Source organism: Caretta caretta, chromosome 6 (genome assembly GCF_965140235.1).
Source record: "Caretta caretta isolate rCarCar2 chromosome 6, rCarCar1.hap1, whole genome shotgun sequence".
Taxonomy (NCBI): domain Eukaryota; kingdom Metazoa; phylum Chordata; order Testudines; family Cheloniidae; genus Caretta; species Caretta caretta.
In genome coordinates this window covers 84722227-84749309 of record NC_134211.1, presented here as the reverse complement: position 1 = coordinate 84749309, position 27083 = coordinate 84722227, and the positions used below count along the sequence as shown (strand labels likewise).

Genomic DNA, 27083 nt, shown 5'->3' with positions numbered 1-27083 from the left:
CTAAGAATGTGATTTCATAGTGTTAGGTGCTGTATGTACGCGTAGTAAAACGTAGTCGCTGCCCAAAGGCTTACAATCTAAATCTAAATAGAAAAGGCAGACAAAATGGGGTAGAAAGGAATTGTTATTTGAGAAGAAAAAAGTCTTAAGTGTAGAGAAAGCCTCGATGGATGGAGCCAATCCATGTTACTAATTTTTTTTTTTTTTAATAAATATCATTGCAACCTGGCCTACGCCAGTGGTTAGAACTAGGTCGAGGCTCAATGTGGATGGAGCATGGAGGAGCTCTAAAAGGCAGTTTCATCTAATCGTCCCTGGTTAAAGGAAATTGGCTATAGATCTAAAGAGAGGAGGATGGGAAGATAAATCAGGAAAGAAGGAGAGAGAGCCTTATGGTGCAGATGCGTACATGTGAAAAATAACAAAAATCTCCAATACAAATAGGATGTGAAAAAATTAATTCTTAGTTTTTTTTCACTTACTTATTTAAGATGTCTTATAAACTGAATTGTTGAACTATGCATTGTCCCTGATCTTCGTAACTAGCACTCTAATGTATTTTATTTGACTCTATAAGAGAAACCTTTGTGACAGTTATGTGAGTGCAAGCAACTGTGAGTTTTGTCGTTTTTCCAACACTTCAAAAACATCTTTGATGTTTTTATATCTTAGAATGAAACCATATCACTTTGATGGGGTATAGGTCATCATGTGTAAGTTATAGGTTTGTAAACATGAAAATAATTTGAAATCTAAAAAATACTTATTTTAAGAGACAAAGTTATTAGGATTTAAATCTGTCTCTGGCTGAAAATACTAATAAAGATTGGAAAACATGCTTCATATAAAAACCCTATACATCTGGCATTGTTTACAAATCACAGCTATATTATATTGGTCATCACTTACAGTCCCCATAATATATACATGATTGTTTTAAATCATTTTGTATTGTAGATGACTTTGATGAATTCATGTTGAGTAATAATGATGTTGTACTCAGAAGTATTGCTGAAGATCTTCGGAATTGCTTACCCATTGAGGCAATGCTTAACTCAGAACATCTTGCGATTCAAAAAGTAAGCTTGTCATTCTGGTCTCTCTCTGCTGCACCACAGCATTCACTCAGAGATTATAATAATAATACCGATGGCAATATGGTCTATTGGCTAGGGCATTGGAGGGATTTGGGAGACCTGGGTTCTGTTCCCAACTCTGCCACTGTTTTGTTTCATGACCTTGGGAAAATCACTTCACCTCACAGTGCCTCAGTTAAATAATTTGATTGTAACTTATTTAGGGCAGGACCTGTCTTTTATTACATTCATGTAGAGTGTCCAGCACAATGCAGCTAGCCTAGTTATGGAATATAGTGCCTGACTGGCATGATGATTCCTAATTGGGGCCTCTAGGCACTATTACAGTATGAACGTGAAATAAGAAAACTGAAAAGATAGAGCCAGTGGAGTGGTGGTACTACAGTACAGGAGATTCAAGTTTGGCTTCCCCTTCCTTGTTTCCTGAGATATTAGGGAATGAAAGAGGCAGGATGCTCAGTTCATGTGTATTTGGGAGTGGAGAAAAGTAGCATCTTTTCTACTTAAGCACTTCTTCTGTTCATTCCAGGAACAGAGTTAATACATTCCTAGAGGAGCTGCATGTAGTTCTTAACTGGAAAAATGGATTGGCCCTGTGCACCAATGCTTTGAGGGGAGGAAAGAGGAGATAGGGGGATGCTTGAGGAATACAACGCCTTGAAATAATAAAAGGCAAAAACAATAATGTCCATCTGATTGAAAATTATACGTGCATTAATCAATGGTGTTTCTGATTCTGAAATATTAAACATGAACAGTTGTATTTCTTAGACAGTTAAAGTTATAAGAGAAGCAGCATTACCTTAGTGTGTTTCTGGGGTGAGTAATGAGGCATTCAGCTCCCTATCCCCTAAATGTAAGTCACCTCTTCCTTTGCCCAAATTGTAAAGGAAAGAGCGAATGCATTCCTTCCCTAGCCTATAACCTTCACTTGTCTCCTGGGTACCAAAATCCCCAACTGTCCCTTGCCCAGCTGCTCAAACCTCCAGCTTTCCCTTGACAACTTCTACAAAGCAGTTGCTTGTCAGTTGAAAATTGTAGGCTAAGTCTACACACAGGAATTGCATTTATTTAACCAAATAAATTTTAAATAAATCTGTGCAACCACTATTGGGTGGACTCTCTCTTAAATCAATTTGTGTGACTTAAATCAATTTAGCTTAATTTGGTTAGACTAGCCGTACATTTTAGAGAAATATATATTAACTTTAGTATTAAAAGACATAAATTACACAAATACAAGTGGACTGATTGGACAGAACCTTGGGGAAGGTGGAGAGTGCGTGAGGAAGTAAAAACATAATTCCAGAACTTGTGATATGTAATTTAGGTCTAATGCATTGCATAGGACACAGTCTGGACCTTTAGGTTTTGTTTAAAAAACCCAAATCACTGTATAAGTGAAATAAAGAGATTTGTCTGTGATTTTCTTAGATTTCATCTTCTTTTTTAGATACTTGAGCAGCCAGAGCCAACAGTTCATGTTGATGCATTCCTTTATGATGATGACATTATTGATTCATTGTGTGAGAAGGGGAAAATGAGTAGAAACTACTGTGTAGTGTGTGGCTCACACAAGACCGCACCTTTAGGTAAGTACCATGTTGTGAGTGCACAAGCCAAATAGATATGCTGGCTGATTTGTGAATATACAATAGATGTAGCTATTTTATATTGTTAAAAATAGTTATGCAGTAGCTCACCTGAGCAACAGATCATCCAGCTGATTGAGGACTTTGGCCAAGTCTACTCTAGGCGTGCTTTACTAATATAGGTATACCGGCATGCTAGACCAGCAAAGAGCACCTAGAGTGAAAGCTGTTTTATACTCGCAAATCTCAGCACTTTTGCCAGTGTAACTTTTTCCAGCACTCCCCCACCCCAAGGCAAAATAACCTATACTGGCAAAAGGACAGCTTTGCTGGCATAACTGTGGCTATACTAGGGGCTTTGGCCGGTATAGCTATGTCGGTCAAGGATCACGCATCCTCACACCCTTACTGACGTCGCTATTTTATGAGAAGTCTGTAGTGTAGACGTGGCCTTTGTCTTTCCAAACTGGCATAGTCAGCAGGACAGATTATTCCCCACACTCTGCATGGGGGAGAGCACAAGAAGCCTCCTGCACACAAGGGCCAGGCACAGTTGCATGAGTGACCCTAGCCAGCCACAAAGGGGGCAGGAAGTAGACAGGGCTATGGCTATACTGAAGAGGAAAGTGCATGCAGCAGTGTCAAAAGAGATGACACAGTGGCCTCCTCCACCTTCATATGTAGGAACACTAGGAGGCACAGTGACTCTGAGAGCTGCTGTTTGGCCTGGTGCAGCTCTGTGCTACCCCAAAGCAGAGCAGGGTCTTTAAAATGCAAAGCATAAATACTTTATTATAGTAACATTCAGTCTTCTAAAAGCTAGCTGTTCCAATTTAAAACTATTTACAGATTTTTTTTGTGAACAGATATATTGTTGTTACATTGAGATCTAAGATACTGTATTCAGTTGTAATACTCTGAATCGTTCACCGCCATTAATGTATAGTAATATTTCCAGGTAAATAATTAGTAGAGCTGTGTGGAGAAAGGTAATTCTATTTCTCAGAGGATTTTAGTGTTTCAGAATTTGGTTTTTTTCCAATTCAGGCTGAAAACCTAAATTTTAAAAATTTTCCCCAAAAGGGAATGGAGCACTGATGCCAAAGTAGTCCAGCAGGGCACTGAGGAGCTGGGTGAGTGAGTTGGCAGGAAAGCAGGCAGGCGTCCCTCAGGACCCCTTCCTGGATTTCCTCAGACATTGTCAAAATCAGACTGTCTCCATGGAACACTATGAGTTTGACAAATCAGTAAATTCCAATGAAAAAATATTTTGTTTGCGTTTTTCCAAGCAGCTCTAATAATTATAGTTAACCTCTCTAATAGAGGAATGGTGCTGATTCAACTAAAGTTAATCTAGTGACTAAGGCCTGTTCTAAGTTAGGTCGACCCAGCTACGTCACTCAGGGGAGTGAAAAATCCACACCCCTGGGTGACATAGTTCAGCCGACCTAACCCCTGATGTACACGATGCTAGGCCGACAGAAGAATTCTTCCATTGACCTGGCTACCACCTCTCAGGGAGGTGGATTACCTACACCAATGGGAGAGCCCCACCCATTGGCATAGGTGGTAATTTCCCTGAAGCACCGCAGCAACGCAGCTGCAACACTGCAGCTGTGCTGCTATAGTGTTTCAGATGTAGACAAGCTCTAAGTCATAGCACAGGACACTGCAGACTCAGATGGTTGATGGAGCCCTATAATAAAAAAGTGTATAGGAAACAAGAATTAAAATATAGTAGAAGGGGAGATCTGTGTCAGAGTAGGGTTATGCTCTGCTGAATATTTGGCACTGGTGAATGTTACCCATGTAACACCTTTGTTCTGTTCTGCTTTTATTTCTCAGAGTTTATTTCTCATTCCTTTTCCCTCATGGAACTGAAGTTTCTTTATTGGTATGCGTTGCCTGACCTGACAGGAAAGATTCTGGTTGACGTTGGCTCCAGGCTTGGTGCAGTGCTATTTGGGGTAAAATCCAGCATGGGAATTCATATTCTGTTTCTGTGCCATACTTTTCCCTTCTCCAGCTGGCAGCTTTCATTGTTCCATACTTTATCTTCGTCTGAGGGGACAGAACAACAAATAGCCATCTATAGCATGAAGCATCCAGCCAGTACGAGGTGTTGTATTCTTGTTCACTCAGTTCTCCTTCTGCTTCTCACAGAGACGAAAACACTGTTGATCTCACTTATTGACTTGCCTCCACAAACCATCAGAATTACTTGTCCAACAGTGTAGCATTTTGCTGTTGCACACCCTGGCTGCTCTTTAGTTTGTTACTGCTCAGTCTCACATTGCTAAATTAATGTTTTCTTCCCTGTTCTGGCCAAATATTTTGCTGAGTTTTGGTAAATTCCATTGTGATGCTGGGAAACTCTTAAATTTCACTGAGATACTTTTGATATGAATTTGTCTCCTAGCTCAGTGTTTCTCAACCTTTTTGATACCAGGGACTGGCTTGCTGCCTTCTGAACTGTGTCCGGGAAATCTCAGGGACCAGCGCCAGTCCATGGACCCGTTGTTGAGAAACACTGCCTAGTTAACACTTAAAGCATTTTGTCCTATCAAATACTTTATCAGAAAGCTCAAATGTATTTCAGATTGCTGTTGGCATGCTTGGTACAATGTATGGCCAACAGCAGCACAAAACATATATGGGTGTAAATTATATCAGTTAATACAAATTTCTTAACAAAGTCAGTGGCTTCAATAGGGGTCTGATCTTGGAGACACTTGAACATGTAACTTTACTCCTCTGAATAATCCAGTTTGGGATTAATCATGAATAACGTTACTCCCACATGTGAATGTTTGCGGGATTGGGTCCTTAAATGTTAACATTTTGTTGTCAGTTATTGGATTTATTTTGACGTTCTGGAGCACTTATATTGTAATGAAAGAAAGCCTCAAGATAAAGCAGCAATATAATTAAAAGAAAGGTTCTCTTTTTCATCAAATTCTTGGCTTGTATTTCAGAAGTGGCAATTTGCCACGTTTTATCTGCACAGGTTCCCTTTCTAGCCAGAGGGTTGAAGGGCTTCAGAAAGCTCTAATAATCAAGTTGCAGTACATCAACATCTGTAACATTGTGTGTTTGTCATTTTTTTTTAAACTTTCCTATGTTAGCTAAGTGTAATTATAGTGTTCATTGTAGATAAAGTTGTAGTTAAAGTTGCAACATTTTACCCATTGTAGGCTGATGTTTTCTGGCATTCATACTTTCCCCAAAATTCTCCTTTTGGACAGAAACTTTCCATGATTGGTCTGAGTCCAAAGGTAAATTATTTTAGAATAATGTTTAGAAAATGTAATTCCATCATTTTTGAATTATTGGTGAAATATAAATTATTATTTACATTTTTTACATTTTAAAAAAAATACTATATCTATATAAGTAGCATTGTTCAGTCTAAGGTATGTCTACACTATGAAATTAGGTCGATTTTATAGAAGTCTATTTTTAAAAATCGATTTTATACAGTCGATTGTGTATGTCCCCACTAAGCGCATTAAGTCGGCAGAGTGCGTCCTCAATACCGTGGCTAGCATCGACTCATGGAGCGGTGCACTCTGGGTAGCTATTCCACAGTTCCTGTAATCTCCACTGCCCATTGGAATTCCGGGTTAAGATCCCATTGCCTGATGGGGCAAAAACATTGTTGAGGGTGGTTTTGGTTACATGTCATCAGTCGCCCCCTCCCTCCCTCCCTCTGAAAGCAATGGCAGACAATTGTTTTGTGCCTTTTTTCCTGGGTTACCCATGCAGGTGCCATACCACGGCAAGGATGGAGCCTGCTCAGCTCACCGCTGCTGTTGTGAGCATTGTAAACACCTCGTGCATTATCCTGGAGTATGTGCAGAACCGGACTAAGAGACACCAGCACGAGGACAATTGTGATGAGGACATGGACACAGGCGTTCCTGAAAGCACGAGCTGTGGCAATTGGGATATCATGGCGGCAGTGGGGCTGGTTGATACAGTGGAACGCTGATTCCAGGCCCAGCAAACAAGCACAGACTGGTGGGACCACATAGTGTTGTAGGTATGGGATGATTCACAGTGGCTGCAAAACTTTCGCATGCGTAAGGCCACTTTCCATGAACTTTGTGAGTTGCTTTCCCCTGCCCTGAAGTGCAGGAATACCAAGATGAGAGATGTCCTGACAGTTGAGAAGTGAGTGGCAATAGCCTTGTGGAAGCTTGCAACCCCTGACTGCGAATCAATTTCAAGAATCAATTTACTGTGGGGACTGCTGTGATCCAAATAGCCAACGCAATCACTGATGTTCTGCTATCAAGGGTAGTGACCCTGGGAAATATGTCATAGTGGATGGCTTTGCTGCAATGAGGTTCCCTAACTGTGGTGGGGCGATAGACAGAATGCATATTCCTATCTTGGCACCAGACCACCTTGCCAACCACTATGTAAACCACAAGGGGTACTTCTCAATGGTGCTGCAAGCACTGGTGGATCACAAGGGACGTTTCACCGACATCAACATGGGATGGCAGGGAAAGGTGCATGACGCTTGCATCTTTAGGAACTCTGGGCTGTTCGAGCAGTTGCAAGAAGGGACTTACTTCCTACACCAGAAAATTATCGTTGGGGATGTTGAAATGCCAATAGTATCCTTGGGGACCCAGCCTACCCCTTGCTCCCATGGCTCATGAAACTGTACACAGGCAGCCTGGACAGTAGTAAGGAGCAGTTCAACTATAGGCTGAGCAAGTGCAGAATGGTGGTAGAATGGGCCTTTGGACGTTTAAAAGCTCGCTGGTGCTGTTTGCTGACTAGGTTAGACCTCAGTGCAACAAACATTCCCATTGTTATTGCTGCTTGCTGTGTGCTCCATAATATCTGTGAGAGTAAAGGGGAGACGTTTATGGCGGGGTGGGAGGTTGAGGCAAATTGCCTGGCGGCCGATTACACACAGCCAGACACCAGGGCGATTAGAAGAGCACAGCTGGGCGCACTGTGCATCAGAGGCTTTGAAAACCAGTTTCACGACTGTCCAGGCTACAGTGTGACAGTTGTATGTGTTTCTCCTTGCTGCAAACCCTCCCCCTTTGTTGATTTTAATTCCCTGTAAGCCAACCGCCATCCCCCCTTCGATCACAGCTGGCAAAGGAAATAAAGTAACTATTGTTTTGAAACCATGCATTCTTTCTTTATTAATTTAAAAAAAAAAAGTGAGATAACTGAGAAGGTAGCCCGGGTGGGGTGGGGTGCGGGAGGAGAAAAGGACAAGGCCACTTTGCTTATTGTAGCCACACTACAAATCAAAGCTGTTTGAATGACAGCCTTCTGTTGCTTGGGCCATCATCTGGAGTGGAGTGGCTGGGTGCCCGGATCCTCACCCCCGCCCCCCATTCTTGGGCGTCTGGGTAAGGAGGATATGGAACTTGGGGAAGAGGGCAGGCGGTTATACAATGGATGCAGCGGGGATCTGTGCTCTTGTTGGCTTTCCTGCAGCTCCAACAGACCCTTCATCATGTCTGTTTACTCCCCCATTAACCTCAGCATCGCCTCCTGCCTCTGCTCTTCGTGCTCACTTAATGCTTTCCTGGCCTCTGCCACTCCGTGCATTAAGATGTGCCCTATCAGTGCGGGATGACTGCATGAGCTCGGAAAACATGTCATCGCGAGTGCGTTTTTTTCGCCTTCTAATCTGTGATAACCTCAGGGACGGAAATGATAGGGGGAGCATAGAAACATTTGCACCTGGGGGGAGATAAAAAGGGAGAGTAAAATTTAAGACTATACATTTTCTGAGAACAGAAGGGAGACTCTTTCACAGTGAATCAAGCAATTCACAGCAGACAGCACATGTGCTTTAGGTATAAGGTTGCATTTTGCCTTTTATATTGAGCACCTGCCGGTATGGTGACACATCACAAACAGCTGGGCAACAAAATTTGGTTTCCAGGCAGCCATGGTAAGTCTTTTGGTACACAGGGTTGGCTTCTTACACCTTCATAACGTGGGAATGGTTTCAAACTGTAGCGCCATCCTTTCCCATAGCACACAATGCCATTTGGGTTTCACATTTAAAAGGAGGGGCTGCAGTTTTTGGGTGGATGTGCAGCACATACCTCCCCCCACCTCCGCCACGTGGCTATTCTCCGGGATGATCCCTTTTAGCCAAGCGCAAACAACCCAGCATGAACGGGGTCCTTTTACTGTTCCCTTACAAAAATTCCCCTATTTCAACCAGGTGACCATGAATGATATCACTCTCCTGAGGCTAACACAGAAAGATATAGACCGAATGTTGCTTGAATGTGACCAAAATCTAGGAACGTTCGCTGCCATGCTTTGTGTTGGAATGATTCCAGACTACTTGCTACTGGCTTGGCGCGGTAAAGTGTCCTACCGTGGAGGATGAAATAAGGCAGCCCTCCCCAGAAACCTTCCGCAAAGGCTTTCAGCGTATCTCCAGGAGAGCTTCATGGAGATGTCCCTGAAGGATTCTCGCTCCATCCCCAGACACATTAACAGACTTTTCCAGTAGCTGTTCTGGCTGCGGATGCACCCCAATTCTTCAGGGCAAATCAAACATTAAACACTATTGCTTTTAAACCCTGTACTGTAGTTACAAATGTGCGCTCACCAGAGCTGTCTTCTCCGGCTTCAGGGTCAGGGATCCCGGCTTCAAGGTCAGGGATCCCGCCTTGGGAGGGTATTGGCTCCAGGGTGATGAAAAGGTCCTGGCTGCTGGGGAGAATGAGTTCACCGCTTGCCTGCTGTGCATTCTCCTCCTCCTCTTCCCCATCCACAAAATCCTCCTCCCTGTTGGGTGAGACTCCCCCCTTGCACGTGTCCATGGACAGTGGTGGGGTAGTGGTAGGGTCCCCCCCTAGAATGCCATGCAGCTGATCATAGAAGCGGCGTGTATGGGGCTCTGACCAGGAGCAACCGTTTGCCTCTTTTGTCTTTTGGTAGGCTTGCCTGAGTTCCTTAACTTTCCTGCAGCACCGCTTTGTGTCTCTGTTGTAGCCTCTCTCCATCATGCCCTGTGCGATTTTGGCAAATATATTCACATTTCTTCTTTTTGATCGGAGTTTGGCCTGCACAGATGCTTCTCCCCATACAGCAATCAGCTCCAGTGTCTCCCTTTCGAACCATGCTGGAGCTCATTTGCGACGCTGAGGGGACTGCATGGTCACCTGTGCTGCTGAGCTCGCCATGCTGACCAAACAAGAAATGAAATTCAAAATTTCTCGGGGCTTTTCCTGTGTACCTGGCTAGTGCATTGGAGTTCAAAGTGCTGTCCAGAGTGGTCACATTGGAGCACTCTGGGATAGCTCCCAAAGGCCAATACCCTCGAATTGCGTCTGCACTACCTCAGATTTGACTCAGCAAGGTCGATTTTAGTGCTACTCCCCTCACCATGGAGGAGTACAGAAGTCAATTGTAAGAGCCCTTTTGGTCGATGGAATGGGGTTGGTTGTGTAGACGCATTCATTTTAAGATCAACCTAATGCAGCTAAATTCGACCTAACCCTGTAGTGTAAACCAGGGCTAAGAGGAAATCCTGTTGTGAGTTCTTCCATCCCATATAGGTGCAAATTGGACTCCAGATTCATACAATTTGTGGTGGGGTGTGTGTTGTTGGATATTTCTGTTGCATTCTGTTCTCCTGCAAAAGAAAACCGATAAATAAAAGAATCCCAACACAAATGTGTGTTAATTCCACTCCCTCCCCGACTTCAGTTTATTTTTATAATTCGGTTTGTGCTAACTTTAGGTTTTTTCCCCATTTCCTTAAGCCAATTTCTGTGTATGTGCCAGTAGAAGTGGAGGTGGAATTGTTGCTTGCTTTCCTTTCTTTTCTTGGCCTATCAGCTCACATCTTTTTTTCATGATAATATTCATAAACCATTTACTGTAACTGCCAAAAAGAGGGTCTTAGCCCTGGAAAAATATGCAGTTCACTCTAGTGCATTTCCTACCATTAAGTTTTAAAATTAATTGAAAATTTTTTAACAACCCCCCCCAATGCACTTTTTTTAAACCTGTCTCTAATCATAACCTCTGTTTTTCACTTTATAATGTTTAGTTTTTCCACTTTAGGTTAGAAGTCATTTTACAGGCACCTCAATTATTAGATTTCCTCTCTTTATTTCAGGGCTATCTTTACAGCTCAGCATCCCAGCTGTATGGAGTGGAAATGAATGCAGACTTTTGCCAGTTGCAAGAAATGATAATCACAAAATACCAATTTACAGACAGAGTAAAGGTGACTAAAGACATTTTAAAATGTGTATATTTTTTAACCAACTCTATAATAGATTAGTTAATTCTATGCCAATGAGAGAGGCTGGTAAAATCAGTGCTGTTCTAAAGATAAATCTGTACTTCGTTGGTTTGATTTTAAACAAAACAAAAAAACGTTAATGTCCATTAAAATTGAGAAGAGATTAAAAAAATTCTGTTTTAAAATATAGTAATTTTTGATTCATTCAGCCTTTTATCTGAGTATGGCTCAATCTGTCAACTGACCGCAAACACATACTGGTCTCATTAAAATCAATAGAAGTTCTACCACTGTTTCACTGTTTGTTGAAACAGGTTTAAGCCAGTATATTAAATGTTTATGTCTAGAATGATAAGAATAGCAAGAGGCATCTGGGGTTTCCATGTTTTGTTAAGAATAGCAAAGATACTTTCAAGGATTTGCATTTGAGTAGAAGCTAAGGTCTGCAGGCTGACAACTTTGGGTGTTGTATTTCTTTATTAGTTTCTTTGGAACTGAGAATTTCAGTCATATTAGTGCACATGTATGTCAGAAAAACAAGAAATGTTCCAAACAAACTCAAATCATTAATATACAGAGATGCTGTTTTCATAATGAGAACAGTTCCTTTTTGGGACTGTCTGAATCCGTGCAAAAGGTCTTGTGGTCAAAGGCAATGAATAAAACACATTAGTGAAATCCTGGCCCCATTGAAATGAGTGACAAAACTCTCAGGGTATGTCTATACTGCAGCTGGGAGTGAGCTCCCAAGGCACCGGGGAATGGGGTGGGTCCAGCTTGGGTGGCTAGCCTGGGCCTTCGCTGGTGCTGCAGCGTCCACACTATTATTTTTTTTGCACTAGCTCGAGCCCCACTGGGATGAATCTGTTTACTTGGGCTGTGAGGCTTGCTCCTAGCTGCAGTGTAAACAAGGCTTCTGATGTGTCTGAAATATATCCGTGAAATGCGATAGTACTGTACAACAGAATGCTCCATCAGGTTAATTTACTAGAGACTGTAGATGTATATACATGTTCCTGAGTTGCTTTATATCTTGAAAATATATGCCCTAAATGTTAGTTTTTCTACAGACTTTGTATTTCTGCTGAAGTGTTACACTTTTCAGTGTATAAAGATAAAAAAGAGAATACATTTTCAAAGCAGTGCCTGGGGACTTTGTCATTCAACTCCCACTTGATGTTAATTTAGTCCTGTGACTCCTGTTATTACACACTGTTTTGAACATTATCACACGCTGCTTTAAACATTTCATTCTAAGATTTCAGCTTCACCCCAAAATGAATCATCTCTTTTATTACATCCTTTTTGGAGATGTATAGTAGCATGAAAAAACAGCCAGAAGCCAGTTGGCTAAGTAATAAGTAGGTAAAAAGAAGTTAAAAATCTTGGAGGAAAAAAGCCTCATAATGGCCACTGTTATCTGGGATGTTCTGATAAAAATACAGAACAATACACTCTTTCCACTGTAACCTCTACTACCTGAGATATCAGGGTAAAACAATTTCTATATTTAATAGTGAATTTATGAGTGAGTCTTGTGCTGTGCTGTTCTGTTCATAAATTAAAAAATAAGTGCATAGAAGTCACTTATGTTGTACCATGTTTGGTGTGAATGCTTAGATGTTGGTTAAAAAAACAACAGAAGTTGGGGCACATTCAGGAAATCACCCTTACATGTATCTAACTTTAATACACTTAACTATTTTTATATAGTAGTTTGGTTTTCTCTTAGTACCGTGAAAATCAAACTTTTCAGTACTGATTTCTTTTTCCCTTTAAATTTAGCAAACAGTCAGTCCTCACCTTTGGTTGACGAATACTTATATATAGCACACAAACTTTTTTTTTCTTGGCAACATTGTGGAGGATTTGGAATTCAGAGGACACTGTAAAAGAAGGTATTATAGATCAGATTTGAGACTATTGACATAATGCCTTTAAATCACCAAATTAGAAAAGAGTGTATAACAGTTCCAAGAAACAAGAATTGTATTGTACCCAGATAAAATTGTCATTCAGATTAAAGAAAGTCCTGAGAATAATGTCCAAAAATCTTCTTAACCAAAGAAGCCGTGAACTTAATCCCATAGGTGCACTAAGAAGTAGGAGTATAAACTCTCTTAATGAACCCTTTGGCACTATTCTCTTAATTGGATGATAGTCAACCGTGCTACTAGTTCTTCATTTTTAACTAGTCTTAGAGTTTTATTTTCATTAAAGTGAATACTGAAATGTTTGGCTATAATGGAATCACTACAAAATATTCTGTTAGTGTCTGGGCATTGCTGCATGAGTCAGAATGATACATTCTCCCCACTTCAGTTGCTACAATGCTCCTTTGCATAGGGAGTGTCTCTTTCCTATAGTGATCAGAATAGTGTACATCTGCTTAATTGATCCAAGTGCAGATATTTCCTTTGTGAAGTTAAGTTTTGATAAAACCAAAGCTTTGTCCTTCAGGAAGGACCATTTGAACTGCAGGTTACCCCAGTCAGGAGGGGAAAGACAGATCACTTTCCCTCCCAGTACCAGCAGGCTTTTAAGCAATTCAGAGGGTGAATAAGAAGTTATGGTTTCCTAGACAAGAAAATAGTGCCAAAAGTGTTTTCTCCTCTACACAAATACTTCATTTTCCTGTGAGAAGACACCACTCGCCAAGTTACCTGAGCCTTGTGTTAATTACCTGAACACTAGCAGAGATTAACAAAATGTGGGATATCCAACCTGCTAGATTAGTGTGTGGTATCATCCCACCACAATAACTAATTTACTCTCTATTAGATTAGGTATGCAGCCTAGCCATTCTTCAAGTGCTTGCTCATGTCCATTCCATGTTAGGTGTGTGCACGCCGTGTGCACCGCTGCCAGAGATTTTTCCCCTCAGTGTTATCCATTGAGCTAGCTCTAGCGCCCTCTGGTGCCATGCGCTTATGCACCGGTATAAGGGGCACCTCTGGCACCGCACTCTGTCAGTTCCTTCCTTCCAGCATGTGACAGTTGATGGAATGTCACTTCCGGCAAGGTGTTTTTTCTCTTCAAATTTAATTTTTTAGTCTTAGCTGCATGTCCATGAGTTCTAAGCCCACCTCCTTGGGTACTGCTTGTAAGTCTCCTAAAGTGGAATGGGCATGACATGAGCAAGCATTCGAAGAAAAAACGGTTACTAACCTTTCCATAATTGTTCTTCAAGATGTGTTGCTTATGTCCATTCCATGATTCACCCTCCTGCCCCTCTATCAGAGTTAGCAACCCAGAGAGAACTGAGAGGATGCAGGGATGGTGATGCCCCTTATACCAGTGCATAAGCGTACAGCATCAAAGAGCACTAGAGCTGGTCCAGTGGATACCAATGACGGGGAAATCTCCAGCAACGGTGCATGTAGCTTGTGCATACCTAACGTGGAATGGACATGAACAACAGTTATGGAAAGGCTAGTAACTGTTTTTTCTGCATTATCAGTCTCTTAATACTGACTATAAAAGCTGACCAGTGCCCCTGCATCATCCTGTTTGTCCACCATGATAATGTCACTTCTATAAGTAACACTTTCATGATGACAGTGATCCAGTGTTCAACTTCAGATTGAATACGCAAAGTTTCAGTTTAGCTGGTACCAGAAGTTAGATAAATTCACTAGGTTGATTTCTAATTGGTAGGGACACTTCAAATCAGATCTTGGTGCACATGTAACACATGGATTGACAAAATCCCAAAAGAGATGATACTACGACTTTTTTTAGTTAGAGATTTAAGATTTATTTCTCTGAATTAGGAGAAAAGTCCTCCAACTTCCTGTTAGAGTTTTGATGAGCCTCCAAATTCCCCCCTAAGTTAGCAGCAGCAGCTGCCCCACAACTCCATTTTCTGCTACCATTGTTTTGGCTGAGGAAGACTGGACAGGACGCTGACGTTCAAGAAGAGCTCCTGTACTGACTGGAGAAATACCTGTTTAATGATATGAGGCACTCTGTCTCTGCAGTTCTCCCTCTGAGAGCTGAGCGCATCGCATCTCCATTACTCCCAGTATGTGGAAGGAGAATACAATAACCAAACTTGGGTCTTCATGGCCAGTCTGAGCCGTAATCACTAACCAACCAGCTCAGCCCTTAAAATGCATTTAAATAGCTTCATAAAAAGCTTTAGCTGGATTAAATTCTTTACTGAAATTAATAAACATTCATGATAAAGCATAGGTAATTAAAATATAATAGTAATTTCCTAAATTGTGGCATTTGTGGCATTCAATGATCAAGATCAAAAGTACAAGTAGATGTAACATATTTATATTTAATATACATAATGAATTAAGTACTGTAATTACTGAGGAAATAAAACTGGCTTCTCTGACACTCACGCTAGTGAGTTCATTTGTATATTACTTAATATGAATTGTATACCTTTTTATGATCTGTAGAAGATGTTGGCAACAGATACTGTGCTCTATGGACAGACCATGTCTATTAGAAAGCTGTGTATCTTCTTCTAAGTTACCTTTTACATATGTACAATGATTTCTCCTTCAGGTGCTTCATTCAGACATCTGTACTCAGGCTTCACTCCTTCAAAATGCTGATGTTGTTGTAATGAATAATGTCTTTGAATATTTTCTTGACAGACTGGAACAGGCCAGGTAAGTATGTGTCCAAACAAGTAATCAGTTTCTCTGCCAGTGGATTTAACCTTGCAAGTTATAAAAAATCCTTTATATTGTGCTTTTTGAAGTCACACACATAATTTGTATTAGAAAAATGTATTTTAAAATGCCTGTACTTGATTTAGTCAGATTTAGCAGCTAAAACTTAAGGGCAATCTTTAGTTCTGAATCTACTAGAAGCTTTTTCTCTTAGTTCCAGCAAAACATTTCTCAGAACATTTGCACTAATCTGTTAAAATAGGGTACTGTCTTTATAGGAAATAAATTGTCTTCAATTGCTTTAACAACATAAATATTAAAATCTGTAACAAAATAACAAGAGGGTCCTTCATCAAACCTATGGATTACAAAAGGGCTATATATTCACACTGCAAATTACAGTTACTAGTGATATTTCAAACATGAAGTCCTCAAGGGCAAGCTATAAAGGGCTAAGGCATGGTTAAGACTACACCTGTGTTTGCTGAGACACAATTATGCCTTTACCTGCCTTCTTAAGCATTAAAGATTATTGGCTTAATGTTGCACAACAGGCCTAAGGAAGAATGAGGTTTGCAGAGTGATGGAAACTATATTCTTCTTAGTCAATATTGCTGTGCTATGTGAAATGATCTGACTTGTAAAATCAGGAAAAAGTAATGCTGGAGGATATATCTAGAATACTGTGATTATGTTAATTTACCTCAAAGTATTTTGTCACAACTGCAGTATAGTGATATGAAGAGAAACTTGTGGCTACAGTGAATAAAAAACTGAGAGAGGACTAGCCTCTCTCCTCAGAGACCAGAGTTCAAATTCTGATTTAGGTCACAAATTAAGTTGTCTGGAGTTTCATCCTAGTTTAGAGTGGATATTTGTTGAGTATCACAAAAAAACAACAGACTTGGACATAACCGGCAGCCTCTCAGGCTCCAGATTGGAACAGCAAGAGTGTTGAATGTCATGGGTAAGGTATGTTAGAAGAGTCACCACAGGCCACTGACAGAACTATTCATTCTTCCCTTTTTTGAGCACCAACTAAACCTAATTTTAAAAAGGAAAAGAGACAACATATTTCAAAAATAAAACTCCAAAGCCATATAATCCCTCTGATCTGCATGAGTAGTTCCCATTGGTGTTAGTGGCTGGTCCACACACAGACGTACAGTAAGATATGAACAGTGACTTTATACTAAAGCACAAATGGCAAATGTTTAAAATCAATCTACTTCTGGTCACTAAATTATCAGCGTTAAATTCATTTTATATTGAATGTGTTTCTTTCTCTAAAAACTGGCAATCTTTTGATCTTTAAATACTATATTTGGAATTTAAAATCTGTTTCAGAGCCTGGGAATTTATGAGTCATAATATGAGGAAAAAAGGGTCATTATTAGTGACAGTCCCAAGCCTTGAAGAATCTATCTCAAACCTACAGGTTCGTGGTTCTTTTTCAAATAGTTTTAGCTGACAAATTTTATCTTACTCTTTATGAAGGTGTTATAGTGAGTCAATATGCAGTCTAATAGTTACTATTCAGGCTGCATAGTATCAAATGGTTAGAGCAGAGAACTGGGAATCAGGACCCTGGGATCTATTCCCAGCTTTGCCAACAATTTCCATGACCTTGGAAAAGTTATTTCAATCTCTCTGTGCCTTGGTTCCCCAGCTGTAAAATTGGGATACTGTTTATCTACCCCATAGGGCTGTTATGATGCTTAATTCATACCAGCCCTTAATTTTGAGGATCTCAAAGTATTATACTATTATTCAAGCCTATACTATGTCTGTTTTGAGTTGTATAACATGCTTTCCATCAATATATTACTGGGAATATGGGTGGAAATATAAAATCATGTGTATAATTAATCGGCAGATGTTAATCCAAAGAGATTCCCATTCCAATTAAAAACTCAGTATGTTTTCTGCAGTCAGACCCAAACTTGAGTAAACAGAAAATATGAATGAGTTTCTTTTTCAGAAATTATCCTTACTCTTTTCTATTTAGGTAAAATGATGCTTCCAGAAATAAGTTTAACTTACCAATGGTGAATAAGCTGTAATGGCTAAACTGTCTTTCTCTCCTCTTTTCACTGATGTCTGCCATCCCTGTAACATAAGTTGAGTTGGTTGCTCAAAACTGTGTTAATTTATGTATCGGTTTTTAATTGTTTCAGACGGATATACTGCTCAGCCAGTGGGTAGAAGAAATGAAGTTGGACTATGATGTATACATGGAAAAGGATATTGATAGAGAAGCACTTGAACAAATTCATTTGTACAAGATTCTCTAGCATACAGACTGATTTACTGATAACAGTATAAAATGATTGACTTCGGAGGGAGTTGTGTGAAAGGGCTTAATCCTACAGTCCTATTTCCAGAATAAATCGTGAAATATCTTACTATTTATTTTAGAAATTATACATATTCTCACAATGAAACAGGGGCTTTTGAGAACATATTTTGTGATGTCAAATTTCTTGCATTAAAGTTCTCAGTGTGTCATAACAGTGCAAAAAAATTTTAGCCACTAGGTATCTCCTGTAGCTTCATTCTGCATGGAAGTGTTTTGAAAGAATGGCAGTCCACTAACACCAGAAGAGTCCATCTTGTGCTCTGTTAATGGCTGTGAACCTCCCATTTTAAAAATATATATATTAACAGAAAAATAGTGACCCACTATTAAATGTGAATGGTATTCATATATTTAACACAGCTTTATTTAAAAGCTGTAATATATTATGTTGGGTTTTTAGTACTGACAAACTTACAGTAGTGCTATTAATATTCTGCCTATGGAATTCCTGATTTTTTTAAGGTCTGCACAGTAGCTACAGGTATTGGTGTAGAAAGGACTATTGTCCCAATTTAGAGTAGCATTGTGACAGTGATGATCTCCTTCTAGTCAATGGTTCCCCAGTTGACTGTTGATGTAAGATACTTGGGGATAAATAAGAATCCTTCAGAAATATTGGTCTAAGTATAGGAGAATGAAAATCTGCTTCACTTCCTTAATTTTAATGAGGATTGTAAGGGGTTAAGAAACTAAATATTCTGAGCAAGAGTTATGGCCTAGCATAATCTTTGGTGATGTAAAACATTGGCAATACACAATAACAGAACCGTCCCCAAACCCTCCCAAAGAGAAAGAACAACAACACCAAGCTGATATTTATATTTTCTATTCCAACTGTAGAAAACTTTCAGTTCGTTGAAAAGTTTTTCAGCCTTAGACATCACTGACAATCAATATGTTTTGTGTTTATCTGCAGGAATTTTTGACTAAGTGCAGTGCCAATTGGAAGCAATGTTACTGTATGTCTAAAAGTTTTCTACACAAGTTATGGCCTGCTCAAGTAGCAAAACATTATACTGGCTACACTTTTTATTTTTCTAATAATTTGCAGCAAAGTATACCTGTAAAATGTTGTAATAATATATATGGAGTCAAAAAGATGTAACGGCTAATTGGGGCCTTAATAGCACACCAAATACTTGGATCTTTATTGTGTGGGTAGAGCTTTATTTTTGAGGCCAAGAAGTCAGACTTTTCTCACTTGATTTTGTTTTTGGGGGGTTGTAATGTGACTTATGTTGAGCCTGTACCTTGAGATTCTGGTGGTTGCATTTTTCATAAATTATAAAATTAATAAAGATGGAAACTTATGGTTAAAAAGTTTCTATTTATTTTCTTTATCTAGAATAATTGAGCCCCTCAATATTGTGTTCCTGCCTGTACTGATCAACTAGGAAGCAATTCCCCATGAGGTTAAGCCACGTGCAAGATGGCTGCAGTATAACACTGTGATCTGAAAATGAATGAGGGGGTCACGAAACAAGAAAGGACATGTAATATGCATTTCAGAATGAGGAAACAAGCTCTGCAACCATAATAATTAGCTCAGAAAGGTATGACAGAAGTTTGTGACTGAATTTCAAACTTACAATTAGGGCTCCTATTGGGGAAAAAAGTGGTATGACTTGGTCATAGAAGGCTACTTTAATAACAAATACTGCCTTATAAGCAGAAAATAATTCCACACATTGGTATTTTGCTCATGTTTCAGAGGTACAGGAAGGATCAGTCACTTCTCAGTTTTCGCTACTTCTTAGTTTTCTCCATGTGACTGGTCTGGTTTGTAATTTTGCAATTTGTTTTGGTAGTAACTATGTAAGGGGTGTCAGGTTTCACCACTCTCTCTTCCTTCCTTCCTGCTTCTCTTCGACTCCCCAAATGCTTTGGTTTTTAAGTTGCTGTTGGGTAAAAATTTCAGTAGAGAGAGGCTGGAGCAAATCCATATTTGATGACATTTGCACCCTCTGACATGGAAAATATTACCTATACATCTGGAGCTCATGTACAATAGAGGCTATTACAGGAAGGCTCCTATTGCCTTTTTAGTTCCGAGGCAAGTCCATGCTAGTGTAACTTACATTTTCACTTGACACTCTCATCAAGCATGTGAGATTTGGACACCCTTAAACTGACTGACATAAACTATCACTCTCTCTTACCCAAATGGAACTTACATGCCTTCTGACAAGTCCACTCTTAATTTGGCCCACAGAGTTTGTGTGTGTCCTAAGGGAGTGTGAGTTGGTGTAATTAATGTGTTGAGGACTGGAAGAGAGGAACATAACAAGAAAAGCAACTGTGTGTGTATGAAGGTGTAAGTTAATGTAGACCACCCTCTCCTTCAATTTTCATGATCTTCTGGGTCCTTGATGCATAAGTTTCACAAATTTTGACTCTGCTACACATGGGTAGAGTGGATGTAAGGTAGCCTGGCTGCAAAGGGGATGGGAGTGTTACACAACTTTGCACATTCACAAATCTGAAAGATGAGTTAAAATTCTGCAATTTTTTCAAAATATCAGATTAGGTATGGAGTGTCCAGGCAGGGTTCTAGTCTCAGCTGTGCCCCGACACACTGTAGGGCTTTGGGCAAGTCATTGAATTTTTCTCACTCCTGTATAAAATGGGAATAATATCTACCTCATAGAGGGGTTGGGAAGCTGAATTAATTGTCTGTTAATTGCTTTGAGATCCCTGGATGAAAATAGAAGTGCAAAGTCAAGCTGGCCTTTGTGAACCTGCGAAATCTATAGTTGCAGGGCCTGCCTAATTTGAGGGACCTAAAAATGGAAAACATCTCAGAACTTTTTTTTGTAAGTGAAGTTTCTAATCTTTTTCCTTGCAAAGCTAGCCTTGAAAATGGAACCTATGTAAAATGCACAATCGTGCTGAAAGTTTGATTTCCCGCCCCCAATATCACACACTATCACAGTCCCCTCGCAGCCACCCAGGGTGGTCACTGGGATCTGGAAAAAACTATGGGTCTGTCTGTAGTTCTCTTGGTTTTTGTAAAGATCTCAGATCAGTTCTTGTCTGTATGGGCAGTACACCCCGGCCTACTACTGGTGGCACTATGGCTGTTGCAGGCTCTCTTCCAGATGGCTGCCTGTGGCTGAGCCAGCTCCTCCGCAAAGCAGCAAGCATGAACTCTGGCTGCAAAGAGAGAGAGCTCTGTGAAAAGCAGCAGGTGCAAGGGGCTAAGCTAAGCTTCGGCTGATACTCTGTTGTCTTGATCAAGTCACAAAGTCCAAAATTTTCAAACTAGGTGCCTAAAGTTAAGTACCTAAATTCGGGCTCTCAATTAATCACAGTTAGCTCATGTGATTAACTCAAAAAAATTAATCACAATTAAAAAATTAATTGCACTTATAATAATAGAATACCAATTGAAATGTTATTAAATATTTTTGGATGTTTTTCTACATTTTCAAAATTGATTTCAGTTACAACACAGAATACAAAGTGTGCACTGCTCACTTTATATTATTATTTTTATTATAAATATATGCACTGTAAAAATGATAAACAAAAGAAATAATATTTTTCAATTCACCTCATACAAGTACTCTAGTGCAATCTCTTTATCGTGAAAGTGTAATATGCAGATTTTTTCGTTTAAATAATTGCCATCAAAAACAAATCAATGTAAAACTTTAGAGCCTACAAATCCACTCGGTCCTACTTCTTATTCTGCCAATCGCTAAGACAAAGAAGTTTGTTTACATTGATGTGAGATACTGCTGCCTGCTTCTTGTTTACATTACCTGAAAGTGAGAACAAGCGTTCGCATAGCACTTTTGTAGCTGGTGTTGCAAGGTATTTACATCCCAGATATGCTAAACATTCGTATGCTCCTTAATGCTTCAGCCACCATTCCAGAGGACTTGCTTCCATGCTGATGATGCTGGTTTTTTTAAAAAAAAAAAGCATCAATTAAATTTGTGACTGTACTCCTTGGTGGGAGAATTGTATGTCTCCTGCTCTATTTTACCCGCATTCTGCATATATTTCATGTTATTACAGTCTCGAATGATAACCCAGCACATGTTCTTTTTAAGAACACTTTCACAGCAGATTTGACAAAATGCAAAGAAGGTACAAATGTGAGATTTCTAAAAATAGCCACAGCACTCGATCCAAGGTTTAAGAATCTGAAGTGCCGTCCAAAATCTGAGGGACGAGGTGTGGAGCATGCTTTTAGAAGTCTTAAAAGAGCAACACTCTGATGCGTAACCCAAACCACCAAAAAAGACAATCAAATTTCTGCTGGTGGCATCTGATTCAATGATGAAAATAAACATGCACTGCTTTGGTTCATTATCAAGCAGAACCCATCATCAGCATGGAAGTATGTCCTCTGGAATGGTGGTTGAAGCCTGAAGGGACATCTGAATCTTAAGTGCATCTGGCACGTAAATACTTTGCAACGTCAGCTACAACAGTGCCATGTGAATGCCTGTTCTCACTTTCAGGTGACGTTGTAAACAAGAAGCAGGCAGCATTCTCTCCTGCAAATTGTAACCAACCTTGTTTGTCCGAGTGATTGGCTGACCAAGAAGTAGGACTGAGTGGACTTGTAGGCTCTAAAGCTTTACATTGTTTTGTTTCTGAATGCAGTTTTTTTGTACATACTTCTACATTTGTAAGTTCAACTTTCATGATAAAGAGATTGCATTACAGTACTTGTATGAGGTGAATTGAAAAATACAATTTTTTTGTTTTTTACAGTGCAAATATTTGTAATCAAAAATAAAGTGAGCACTGTACACTTTGTATTCTGTGTTGTAATTGAAATTAATATATTTAAAAATGTAGTAAACATCCAAAAATATTTAAAATAAATGGTATTCTATTGTTGTTTAACAGTGCGATTAATCACAATTAATTTTTTTAATCTCTTGGTAGTCCTAACCTAAATACAAAGGTGTTAAGCAGCTGCAGTGCCCAGTGAGGCCAGGGGAAGCTGCAGAAATCAAGCACCTCTGAAATCAGGCTACTTTTACTGAAGTGCCTATCTAGGGATATAAATGCCTTACTTTATACGGAGAAGGTGGGTGAGATAGTACCTTTTATTGACCAAGGTGGTGAAAAAGACAAGTTTCGAGCTATAGAGCTTTTCGTCAGGTATAGCTTGTAAGTGTGTCTCTTTCACCAACAGAAGTCAGTCCAATAAAAGATATTCCCTCACTCAACTTGTGTCTCTAATATTCTGGGACCAACACTGCTATAACACCACTGCAAATAACTTTATATGCACAATTTTAGCTTTTGCAGAAATAGCTATTTGAAATTTAAACTGATCAAGAACTACCTGAGGTCTTCAGTGAGTCAAAAACGGCTCTCTGATCTGCAGTGGTTTTGGTGAAATGTGAACTGTCAAGCCTTGAGTATGATAGATGAGTTGGTATGAAATAAATACAAACTTGAAAACAGGGCAATCTTCGAGTGATCCATCCCCTGTCGTCCATTCCCACCTTCTGACAGAGGCTAGGGATGCCCAGAACATGGGGTTGCATCCCTGACCATCTTGGGTAATAGCCATCGATGGACCTATCTTCCATGAACTTATCTAATTCTTTTTTGGACCCAGTTACATTTTTGTCCTTCATAACATCCCCTGGCAACAAGTTCCATAGGTTGACTGTGTGTTGTTACAGTGGGGGCTAGTAAGGCCTGCTTAGGAGTGCTTGGGCACTTGGGAGTGTGGGATAAAGCAACTGCAGCCCATTCCTCCCTCATTTTCTATGCTTTTGCCCACCTTTCTTTTCCTCAGTCTCCTCTGCTCTTTTCTCCTTTCTTCTCTGGTTCTGTCTCCCATTCTCTGCTACGCTTAATCTCTCATCTTTTTTTGGCCCTTTGTCTCTCCTGCCCTGAATATCCTGCCACAATCTGATGCTTGCCTGTTGGTGCAGTAAGAGGAGAGTAGAAGCACAGACACCAGTCCTCTCTCTGGGTCATAGACACCTTCCTGTGATGGTGGCCTGTAGACTCACTCCCACAGAAGTGCCAGTTTCTGATGCTGCTTGGCAGGAATGCTAACAGGGAGGCTTAATGAAGAGTAAGGAAGTAACATTATTGCATGACAGACCTTGGAGTGATCTCTGCGGTGTGTAGTGCCCATCCGCCGTACTCGGAGTTTTACCAGGTTGGCTGCCGAGTGGCTCATTCAGGTGGCTGCTATTTCTGTAAAAGCGAAAGGGCCAGGCTCTGAAAACAGGGATAGTATGACTTTCTGATGTGGTTATCCCCTTTATATGCAAATACTGAGATTGTTATTCATTCACAACAATGGAACATGAGATGTGAGTAGGGTGAATGAGTGTCAGGTTACTTCTTCAGTGAGGAGAGAAAGGAACAGGATTCAGTCTTATTTTTATGATTTATAGGGACATGGTCAGGGATAGTACAAAAAAAACCTAAGGGCTTGGCCCTCTTGCAAAGTTACTAGCATTTTGAGGACAGCGACAGTGTTTCCCTTTGTGTGTGGATGATGCCCAGCACAATGTGGGTGCTACTGGGATACAATAATAGTAGAGAATGTAGCTACTAACATTAGCTGGAGAACTTCTAAGGGTTAATCCAGAATGAAAGAAGTCACAGAAATATTTTAAAAGGCTTCTTTAAAGGACTTCTCACTGATGAATCCAAAGAAATGGAGAAAATCAACTCAACCTAAATCTCTTCAATCATAGAATCATAGAATATCAGGATTGGAAGGGACCTCAGGAGGTCATCTAGTCCAACCCCCTGCTCAAAGCAGGACCGATCCCCAACTAAATCATCCCAGCCAGGGCTTTGTCAAGCCTGACCTTAAAAACTTCTAAGGAAGGAGAACCACCTTCCTTCTACCACCTCCCTAGGTAACGCATTCCAGTGTTTCACCACCCTCCTAGTGAAAAAGTTTTTCCTAATATCCAACCTAAATCTCCCCCACTGCAACTTGAGACCATTACTCCTTGTTCTGTCATCTGCTACCACTGAGAACAGTTTAGAGCCATCCTCTTTGGAACTCCCTTTCAGGTAGTTGAAAGCAGCTATCAAATCCCCCCTCAGTCTTTTCTTCCGCAGACTAAACATCCCCAGTTCCCTCAGCCTCTCCTCATAACTCATGTGTTCCAGTCCCCTAATCATTTTTGTTGTCCTCCGCTGGACTCTTTCCAATTTTTCCGCATCCTTCTTGTAGTGTGGGGCCCAAAACTGGACACAGGACTCCAGATGAGGCCTCACCAGTGTCGAATAGAGGGGAACGATCACGTCCCTCGATCTGCTGGCAATGTCCCTACTTATACATCCCAAAATGCCATTGGCCTTCTTGGCAACAAGGGCACACTGTTGACTCATATCCAGCTTCTCGTCCACTGTAACCCCTAGGTCCTTTTCTGCAGAACTGCTGCCGAGCCATTCGGTCCCTAGTCTGTAGCAGTGCATTGGATTCTTCCGTCCTAAGTGCAGGACTCTGCACTTGTCCTTGTTGAACCTCATCAGATTTCTTTTGGCCCAATCCCCTAATTTGTCTAGGTCCCTCTGTATCCTATCCCTCTAGGTCCCTCTGAATCCTATCCCTACCCTCCAGCGTATCTACCTCTCCTCCCAGTTTAGTGACATCTGCAAACTTGCTGAGGGTGCAATCCACACCATCCTCCAGATCATTTATGAAGATATTGAACAAAACCGGCCCCAGGACCGACCCTTGGGGCACTCCACTTGATACCGGCTGCCAACTAGACATGGAGCCATTGATCACTACCTGTTGAGCCCGATGATCTAGCCAGCTTTCTATCCGCCGTATGGTCCATTCATCCAGCCCATACTTCTTTAACTTGCTGGCACGAATACTGTGGGAAACAGTGTCAAAAGCTTTGCAAAAGTCAAGGAATAACACGTCCACTGCTTTCCCTTCATCCACAGAACCAGTTATCTCGTCATAGAAGGCAATTAGATTAGTCAGGCATGACTTGCCCTTGGTGAATCCATGCTGACTGTTCCTGATCACTTTCCTCTCCTCTAAGTGCTTCAGAATTGATTTCTTGAGAACCTGCTCCATGATTTTTTCAGGGACTGAGGTGAGGCTGACTGGCCTGTAGTTCCCAGGATCCTCCTACTTCCCTTTTTTAAAGATCATAAATAAGGGAAGATATTCTAAAGAACATCAGACAAAACTGTTAAATCCATAAAGGGACTGACTTTTTTTCTTTTTGTAATGGCCATACAGCATAGGCAATGCAATAGTTAGTTTCCAATATTTTAACAAGGGGGCTCCCATAGCATTTCTCCCATCAGGTTGTTATGAACCCTGTGTGCTAGGGGTAATATGTTTGCAGAAATGCATTTTGATAATGTAGCTGAGAAAGGGGTAATGTTATTTGCTCAAGAAACATATATTAAGTGCACTTGTTGGAAATGTTTGTACTTCAGTTCTGAAAAAATATACCGAGTATATTGAGAGTAGAGCACAGGGTTCAACTTTTTAATAGATTATAAGCCCAGAAGGGACTACTGTGATCATCTACCTCTTGTGTTGTTTGAAGGTGGGGAGGTGGGACAAGGCGCTTCCTCCCCTATTAAAATGTTTTATAAATTCCTGCCACCTGGTGTAGCCTAGTCGCATTATAAAGGCAAAATATTTGCTCCTTAGAAGCATTTATATAAACCTCAGGGAAGTCCTCTCTGACAGGGATGACTTATTGTTTACCCGTCTCTTTCCTACCCCCAACCCCCATACTGCTATCAAAGCTATGGAAATCTCTGCAACATTCTCCCTTCAATTTAGTGCTGAAATGTTTAACAAAGGTCTCCTGACCTAGGAGCACCTTGCAGCCCATCCTTGCACTATTACATGCCTGATTTACACACTACTATTATTTGTATAGTACTGACTACCCCCAAAAGTTTAAAAACAAAAGTCAGACCCTAAAATTGTGTAAAAATTGAGTAGTGCCACATAAATTCTGTGCTCCCCAGCACCACATCTGCCCCTTCCCTGCGGTGTACCTCAGCTCCTACTGCAGCTGTGGGGGCTCTTCGCCCCCCATCTCCCATGCCTGAGGCATGGGGGACTCACTCTCTCTCTCTCCTCCTAGCCCTCAGCCCCAGGCATGATGGTGCCACGATGGAGCGGGGCAGGAGCAGAGAGGATCTGACCAT

The 27083-nt window shown here is 40.6% G+C and overlaps 1 protein-coding gene and 1 long non-coding RNA gene across 2 annotated transcripts in view; both read left to right on the top strand.

Annotated features, from left to right (window-relative positions):
• LOC125638490 (uncharacterized) overlaps positions 1–19259 on the top strand; it is a 37410-nt gene extending 18151 nt beyond the window's left edge. Inside the window, exons 3-9 of the mRNA XM_048854336.2 lie at positions 958–1079; positions 2551–2689; positions 4535–4656; positions 10818–10928; positions 15471–15577; positions 16928–17018; positions 17758–19259. Coding sequence (XP_048710293.2) covers positions 958–1079; positions 2551–2689; positions 4535–4656; positions 10818–10928; positions 15471–15577; positions 16928–17018; positions 17758–17874 — 809 coding nt within the window. The 3' untranslated portion in view covers positions 17875–19259. The remainder of the gene's footprint in view (positions 1–957; positions 1080–2550; positions 2690–4534; positions 4657–10817; positions 10929–15470; positions 15578–16927; positions 17019–17757) is intronic.
• LOC142072557 (uncharacterized) lies at positions 4663–7842 on the top strand. The gene is made up of 2 exons (XR_012668996.1): positions 4663–5964; positions 6455–7842. It is a non-coding gene; the product is annotated as an uncharacterized LOC142072557 (long non-coding RNA).
• Positions 19260–27083: the final 7824 nt, after the last annotated feature.